The following is an 8,387-nucleotide window of genomic DNA, read 5'->3' on the forward strand; positions in this document are numbered from 1 at the left end:
TGCTGCTCTGCCAGGCCTGGATGGAGCAGAGCTGCTTAAAGGGAGCATTTGCATGTCAATAACCAATCCAAATATGTGTCCAATGCCCGGCTCCTGGCTCCTGGGAATCGCTTGCCAACTCCATGCCTCCTTTGTGCTGTTATCTGCAGCACACATGCCCGGTAGGGCTGGTAATAATTTTCCTAAGCCAATGTCATGGTATTGTTGGAGGTGACCTGGATATTCTCATTCCATCCACAGGCTCGTTCCCTAATCCTGGCTGACAGACAGTGCTGGAAATGTTGGGGAGCCCAGCTCCAGCCTGGAGGATGTCCAGCAGCAGCCACAGAGGTGGCATGGGGGGACCCCTGTCCCGCCCCTCTCCACCTACCCAGAGGGGTCAGTGTTCCCAGTGGGTGCTCAGCTTTGTCCTCACCAAGCCCACCGTGGCCATCCTGCCCCTGGAGAGCCCCAGAGCACCCTCAGGACGCGGGGAGTGTTCTCAGGAGGTGCCCAGACCTCACCCACCCAGGTATCGAGGGCTGTGACCGAGGCAGTCACAGGAATTGTGGGCAGGGATTCCTCCTCCTCCTCTCCTCCCTCAGTGCTCCTTTCTGGCGTGGGGGTCCCACCTGGAACCCCCACCCCATCCCCCCCAGCAGCTCACGGCCCTTCAGCCCTCTAAGGTTTGGGCTTTTCCTTTTGATGTGGCATTTTGGCAGCTGCCTTGAGCCAAGGGGCAGAGCAGAGGCAGGGCTGGGGGAGGCTGTGTTAAACCCTCCTGATTAACCTTGGCAGGTTAATTCATCAAAATGAAACCCAAATTCAATTAATTGCAGTGGCCCGTTTATCACCTGGGATGTCCCTGCGAGGCCGAGAGCTGCCGTGGCTCAGGCTGGGCCCATCCCCTCCATCCCCTCTCTGCTCCCTGTCCTGCAGAGACCTGCCGAGCATCCGCGCTGGGATGGGACACACCCGTCCCACTCCTGTCCCTGGGGCAGGGCCACGTGCCCGGACCACCCGTCCATCCTTGCTGGGTTTGTTTTTGGGCACAGGTGAGGGGAGGGCTGGCTGGGTGGGGTGACCTTGTGAGGTGACCTTGTTCCCATGGACAGCTGGGCCCTGCAGGGATGCCCGGGGCTCTGATTCCACGGTGGGCACAGGGAGCAGAGGCTGAAGAGTCCAGGGATGTGCCCATCTCCCCAAGCCATGATCCAGCGGCACAGACACTGCGCTTTTCCAGAGACTTCCCACCTCTCCAGTGCCCCAAGTGCTGTGGGATGATTTATTTAAGTAGCCTTAACTGGGCTGTAATCTCTATGCTGCTCATGTCACCTCTGAATGCTCCATCCCAAGGCTCAATGGGAAGAATTTGTATTTTGAAATAAATATTTCCTCACGGTGTGCAAAATATCTAATCATGTATTTATCCTTAAGTACTTCCAAAAGTCAACATAATTATTCCAGTCCCATTAAGTTTAATTTGCAGTAAATTATGCATTTAGCTTTAAGTTGAGGTTGTTGGTTAGAGCCAAGATAAAGCTCTTGCTATTTATAAAGCAGTATTTCAGCACAGATACAAAACACAAATGCTTGGACAAGAAAATCCTGCTCGGGAAGTTTGGGGAGAATTTCAAATAGGGAGGTTAACAAAAATATCTGTGGAGTGTGTGTCTAATCACAGATGTGTGAACACACTCAGTCAACTAAAATGAACTCCCAAACAGCTTCTGGAGGCCTGGGCTGCCAAAAGAATTTTCCTCTGGCTAAAAAATGTGATATTTTTTTCAGGACGTGGTTTTGAAAAACAAATTAATCATTTAACTTTTCTCTTAGTGTCATATCTTTGAGGTTCACAGGACAGGGAAGGTGCTCCTGCTGGAAGAGGTGGAAGAGCTTTTACCTGTGATTTATCTGTGGTCTCAAGTGTCCCTGCAGATGAACGGCAGCGGGGAATTGATCTCCCCCTTCCCGAGGAGCCCGGAGCCCTTGGGGCCCACAGGGGATCTGTGACGGCAGATGGGGCTCAGTTGGCCCTTCCACGTTAATGGCTCTGCATCCAGGTCTCCATGGATGGGTCCACGTCTCCAGGTGCCAGACCTCTGCCTTTCAGGGTCAATGGCCAAGTGACAATTTCTTCCCAGTCCCAGGAGGTGAAAAAAGTGATGGGAGGACTTTCAATCCCAAAGAAACCGCGTTGGTGGAGCCAGTGGATTGAGAACTGCCCATTTGCTGGTGGGCTGGAGGATGGTTCCTCAGGTAGGGCAGGAGTGGAGTCTGGCAGTGGCTCTGTGTGCACGTTCAGGAGAAGATCTCTCAGGGCTTCACCTCTCCCTTCCTGAACCCAGCACAGCTTTATCTGAGCCGGAGTCCTTGGGCTGCTCCCCTGCGTGCAGCGTCCTGGGGAGGGGCTGGGGACTGCCCTGAGCCGGGCAGAGCATCTCCCGTCACTCACTGTCACCCTGGGGACAACGATGCTGCATCCCCCTGCCCTGCCCTGCCCTGCCCGAGCTCCTGGGCACGGACAGTGCAGTGCCAGCGAGGCAGGACTCACCCAGGGTACCTGGGCTGCTGCTGCTGATCCAGAGGGCTCAGCTGGGTGCTGGAGCTGCCAGAATTCTGAAGAGAAGGCACCGAGCCGTGTCTGAGCTCCTGGGGCCCCTCCTGGGGCCACTCAGAGCTGAATGTGCCCAAAATTACTGAGGACTTGGGAACACGAGGGCCTGGAGCTGCCCCTCGGGGCTGCACTGGGGCCACAGCCAGGGCAGCAGCAGGGAAGGGTCTGTGGGGAGCCTGGGGCTGCTCCTGGCAGAGCAGTGCTCCCCAAAGGAGCTGTCCCCATGGGGATGGCGAATTTGGGTGACTTCCAGGAGGTTTTGCCTGCAGGGTGGGATTCTGGCTGAGTGCTGGGGGGCTTGGGCACATTTCTCCCCCCTTGCAGGGTGGGAGAACAGCCCATCCATCCATCCATCCATCCATCCATCCCCCTGCCAACATTCCCCGGCTGACATCCTCCCCCCGATGTCCCCCCCATGTGCTGCCATTCACAAGGACTCTTCTCTCCCTCCCGCCTCTCCCGAAGCCTTTTCGCTGCGTGTGAGAGGTTCCCCGCAGCTGCCCCAGGGTGCGGCCGCTGTTCTATTCTCGTTCCGCAGCGCTCCGAGCTGCCCCGGCTGGGGCCCGGCGCCGGGGGTGGCTCTGGCCGTGTCCCTGCCGGTCACAGCGGCCTCGGGGGGGGGCAGATGTTGGCAGAACCCCCGTCCTCTGGTGACCCAGCGCAAGAACACCTCAGGTGCTGCCTGTTGATCCAGCTCTCGCCGCTCCGACACGGATGGTGTTTAAAACAGCAACAAAAAAGGGAATGTGGAGCAGCTCGTCTGTCCCTGCTCCGCGGGACACTTAATGAGGTTGGAAGAGCGATTGGCTGACTCGGCGTCTCCAGGATTTTTGTTTTTACAAAATTAGAATTCATTCGAAATGTCTGGCTGGGAACTAGGTCTCATTGCCTGATTCTTTCCTCGGGATTTACGGCAAGAAGCGTCTAGATCACGGCAGGGAGGCTGGAGGGGCTGTGGGAAGGGCTGGGAAGGGGAAGGCTGTCCCTGAGGATGCGCTGCTGGCTCTGCAGACCCCCGGGAACTCGCTGGGGTTCTGGCAATGGGGGCTGTTGGGGTGGGATTCAGGGAGCTGCTGCTCCAAGGAAGGATTAGAAAGTGCAAGAGCAGTTTCTGTGTAAGCCTGCACTGATCCTGCCGTGCATCCACCCCGGCTTCCCTGGATCTCCTCCTGCAGCCCCTGCAGCTCACCCCCGGGACCTGGAGGAGCACGCGGGGTCACGACAGAGCCGCCTGAAACCGGGACTTAAGCACTGAAATGTCGAAACTTTTCCAGAATCATTTCACAGCAAATTTCACACCTTGGTTTGGTTTGGGTTTGGTTTGTATTTTTTTTTCTTTTTTTTAATTTATTTTTTTTTTAAAGGAGGACATACTCTACCCTGTCAAAAATGTCTCCTGACTTGTCACTAGAGACCAAACCCTTCTGGGCATCTCTCCAAGCACCTCTCCTGAGCCAGCCCTGGGTCCTGTCTCTGCAGCTGCCATGGGGATCTCCCACCCAAGCCCCAGAGATGCTCCTGAGCCCAGTTATCCCCGTGCTGCCCCTGCCAGAGCAATGGGGACTCTGGGAATGGGCTCGTGCAGGAGAGCAGGGCCATGTCCCCTTCCAGGGATGTGGTTTAGTGGTGGGTTTGGCAGTGCCAGGTTCATGGTTGGACTCAATGATCTCAGAATCCTAAATCATGGAATGCTTTGGGTGGGAAGGACCTTAAACCCCATCCAGTGCCACCCCTGCCATGGGCAGGGGCTCCAAGCCCTGTCCAGCCTGGCCTGGGACACTTCCAGGGATCCACGGGCAGCCACAGCTGCTCTGGGTCACCTGTTCCACCTTTTCTTACAGGTCTTTTCCAGCCTGAGGGACTCTGTGGTTCCATGGCTGTGATTCCCAGCTCCCTGGGGCCCTGTTTGCAGGCACAGCCCATCCCCACCCCCAAGGTGCTGCGGAGGACCAGAGCCAGGAAGAGGCTGGGGGAAGCAGGGAGTAACTGCTGCATCCAAGGCCAGGAAACATCCAGCAGCTCCACCCCGAGGGGTTGCAGGTGATCTCCAGACTGGGTCAAGCCGCTGGGCCATGCCAAGGTATGAACTTCCCATCAAATCATGTTCCCCATCTTGCTTTCTCCTTCCTGAGAGCTCTCAGAGACCATTAAGGGAAGCAGGAGATGTTTGCAAGGTTAAGAGACTCCGTGTTTCAACTCACCAGAAGGTTTGCAGTAATTTACAGCTGCAGGCAGCCAGAGCTCTTCATGGGGGGAAGGGAAATGCAATTTAAGAGAACACAAATAAATAAGAAGCCGCAGCAGCCAACACTCTCCGATTTAATCCCAGCCCACGAGAAAGATTTATTCAGTTATCTGACAGTTTGATCACTCCAGGAATCCCATAGGTCAACCCATATCTACTGTTATTATCTCTGGGCTGTTTCCACCCAGATGCACAGAGAAGATTTGTTAAAGAAATGAACCAAGGAGGGCGTTGATGGGAGCGAAATGGATGGGACCCCCAGGGACCCTCGTCTTGGAGGCAACTCCAGCGATGCTGCTCCACAGCCTGGGCGGGCTCTGGATGGACAGGACCCACCTGGGTTCCCTCAGAACTGCAGAACTGGCCATCCCAGTTGGTCATCCTGGAGTCAGGACTCAGAGCTGGCCATCCCAGTTGGTCATCCTGGAGGCTGCTGTGTGTGGAGTCGCTGGGGGAGGAACTGGAGGACTTTTCCATTGGGAAAGCCTTGTGGGACACCGGAGTCCCAGGGCTGGAATTCTGGGGAGCCATGCAGGGTTTGCTGCTCCCAATGCCCCTTGGTTCAGATTCCAGAAAAGGGTGAGTGGGAAGCATCCCTTTAGAACCCTGGGGAATAAAATGCAGGCTGGAAGCTTGTGGGGCACCTGCACCATGATCTCCACCCTGTGGCTCCCCCTTCCACCTTCCCCAAGCCCCTTGTCCCCTCTCTCCCACGTGTCTTTGGGGAGCCACCAAAAACACCCTCTGTGGCACTTCTTTGCCCATTTGGATTGTTTTCTGCAAATTAACCCTTTCTCAGCCCTTCCCCACTCCTTCCCTCGCTGTCTAATGATTTCCTGCTGCAGAGAGTGCCTTTTGCTGTCGGAGCTGCCTGGGAATGGCACCAGAAAGCCACGGGAAGCTCTCCCACGCAGTCGGGCACGTAGCCACAGAGACATATGCAGAGGGAAGGGCAGCCTGTTCCAACAAACAGCCGGAGTGCAGAGACACAAACACACACAAACAAACAGGCCCACCCGCCCAGAGCACCTGAAACGCGCCCACATGGGCAGGTGCTTCAGTGGGCCTGGCTGGAGCCACTCAGAGTCACCAAAGTGCAGGGGGATGCACAGATTTCCCCTTCCCTGCTCCCACAGCAAGAGAAAATGCGAGGCTGGGGCACAAATACCTTGAATTGCCTGCATTGGCTGCCCTGGAGCCAGACCATTTGGCAAAGGCCCCTCTTGGTTTGAGTTTCCCTGGCTGAAATTAAATATTGCCAAGCTCCAGAAGCTGAGGTTGTTTGCAAACCTGTCCTTGCCCAATTTCATGCCTTTTACAGGCTTTTTCATTTGGAGAAAGGCTGGCTAAAGGCTGCACAAGGGTGGGCAGGAAACTGCAGGCCCAGGAGAGCGTGTGGGATGGGTAGATGGAAGCCTAATTAGTGGCGTTGCTTTAATTGAGCACAGGAAGGGGTTGGAGATTTTGTTGAAAATGTTGTTTTTCTTTTGATCCAGGGTTTTTCCAGCATTAACTAAATAACTGCTGATAGCCTGGCTGGGCTCTAAACACCATGCCAGCAGGGGAAGGTGTTTGACTTGGCTCCAGGAGGAGAGATTTTGCATGGAAAAACCAGCCAGGGTCTTTTCCCTGGCATGACATCCAGGGGTGGGAGCAGAGGGGGTTTGGGCACTGCCCACCTGGGAGCTGGGTTTTGCTTCAGCTGTGAGGGGTGGGGGACCCCAAAATGTGAGGGTTCCATGGGGAAAAGAGAAAAAATGCTGGATGTTCCTGGGAAGGAAGGAAGGAAGGAAAGAGCAAAGCTCGGAAAAGATCAGGCTGCTGCTTTTAATTTTTATTTTTTCATTCTGTAATTGTAAACATTTCCCTCTGAGGAGCTCACAGAGCTCTGTGTTGACATTGGCTCTTCGGGCCAGAGGGAGGTTTGTGTCAGACCGCAAAGTATTTTTCAATCAAAATAAAAAGCAGCATCAAAAGGGGAATAACGCAACCCCATGAGTGTTGAAACCTGATGTTTCCTGGTGCTTCTCCCCGGCCTTCCCCGCCTCACAAACCCAAACAGGTTTTGCAGAGCTTGGTGTTTCCAGGGTAGCTCTGCGGGTGGGTTTCTGTGCTCCCCCGACCCCAGCCCCGGGCACGGGTCCCTCCTGAGCCCAGCATTCCCCGGCGGTGCCAGGGCAGCGCTGCTCATCCCGCAGCTCAGGGCAGCCTGGAGCCACCGTCCCCGGGGCGAGCTGAGAGCTGCGGACACTGGGGATAAGGTGAGGGGTGGGGTTGGCAGTGCTGGGTTCACGGGTGGACTTAGTGACATTAAAGATCTTTTCCAGCCCAAATCCTTCTGTGCTCCTCCCCGTGGGCTGGACCAGCCGCGCCGGCTCTGCCTCAGCTCCTGTCTGTTCTCCCGCAGCCCCGATGCCCGTGCCAGGCTCTCTGCAGCTGCTCTGGCTCTTGCTGAGGCTGTGGGAGAGCTCACGGGCCCTGGCCAGGAGCTGGGAGCTGTGGAGGGCGGCTCTTTCTCCTCTCCTTTCATCCTCTGCTCGTTGCAGGTGATGGAGGCAGAGCCCCGGCACGGGTGGTGCTCGCAGGGACACCCCAGGGCAGGGCAGGGCTCGCGTGGTCCAGCCAAAGCCAGGCAGAGCTCGGAGAGGAGGAGGAGGGTCCGAGTGCTTTGCTCAGGGCAGCGGGAGGGACGCTTTCCTTGGGGCTGAGCTGTTTCTCCATCTCATTTCCCCTCTTGATGTTTCCCTCCTCGCCTCTCAGGCTCTCTGTGGGGCACCTCGCTGCCTCTAAACTGCACTTAACGCAGCCCTGAGCGCAGCAAAAGGAAAGGACTGACTGCCCAAAGTGCTGAGTAAATACTGGCAGTGTTCCCTTTTCCAGTGCCTGCAGCTGGCCGGGCTCCCCTGTGCCATGGCCCTGCTCGCTGCCCCCAGGCTGGACGTGCCGAGGGATGCAACCCCCTGGCACGAAGTTTGGGGGCCCCAAACGCTGGGCAGGTGTTCCCAGGCCCTCGGGATGAAGAGCAGGTGTCAGCTCGGGAGAAAACTCTGTCTGGAGTGTGGGGCTTTGGTTTGGCTCCTTCCTCGGGTCTGTCCCAGCTCCTGAGGCAGCACCTGCTGAAGGGACAGCTTTGGGCTGTGCCAGCAGCAGGGAAGCCGCCCAGGCACTCACCCAGAGCCAGGACTTGGTGCCCAGCACTTTAATTAGAGTCCAAGGAATTCACTTCTTTCCAAAACTCGTGCTCAAGGCTTGGGCTGTTCCCATCTGAGAGCGCGCTGCGGATGCCAAGGACCAGCTTGGCAGGGGTGTGTGTGAGCCCTGCCCGCTCCCTGCCCACTCCCAGCCCGCTCCCTGCCCGCTCCCAGCCCGCTCCCTGGCTGGGGCTGCGTGCAGGACCAGCTCACTCCAGCTCAGGGTCTGGCCGCTGCACTCGGTGCTGCTCTGGCCAGGAAATGTCTCCGGTTCCACTTCCAAACGCTGTCCTGTGGCTTTTACAGAGGCGGCCGTGTCTAGAGCATGACCTGGAAAGTGGAAAATCCAATCGCT

At 56.6% G+C, this 8,387-nt stretch overlaps 1 protein-coding gene across 2 annotated transcripts; it reads left to right on the plus strand.

Annotated features, from left to right (window-relative positions):
* The first annotated feature begins 20 nt into the window (after positions 1-20).
* Positions 21-6,621, plus strand: LOC108448085. 2 transcript variants are annotated; one of them, XM_017739958.1, is made up of 3 exons: positions 21-3,386; positions 4,438-4,676; positions 5,030-6,621. In XM_017739958.1, exon 3 carries the CDS (start codon positions 5,076-5,078, stop codon positions 6,012-6,014), a length of 939 nt encoding a protein of 312 aa, XP_017595447.1. In that variant the 5' UTR covers positions 21-3,386; positions 4,438-4,676; positions 5,030-5,075; the 3' UTR covers positions 6,015-6,621. The 2 variants fall into 2 exon arrangements, with proteins under 2 accessions (XP_017595447.1, XP_017595446.1); XM_017739957.1 differs by having other exon boundaries at positions 4,438-6,621.
* The last annotated feature ends 1,766 nt before the right edge of the window (positions 6,622-8,387 follow it).

The sequence above is a fragment of the Corvus brachyrhynchos genome, unplaced genomic scaffold (genome assembly GCF_000691975.1).
Source record: "Corvus brachyrhynchos isolate BGI_N302 unplaced genomic scaffold, ASM69197v1 scaffold257, whole genome shotgun sequence".
Lineage (NCBI taxonomy): Eukaryota > Metazoa > Chordata > Aves > Passeriformes > Corvidae > Corvus > Corvus brachyrhynchos.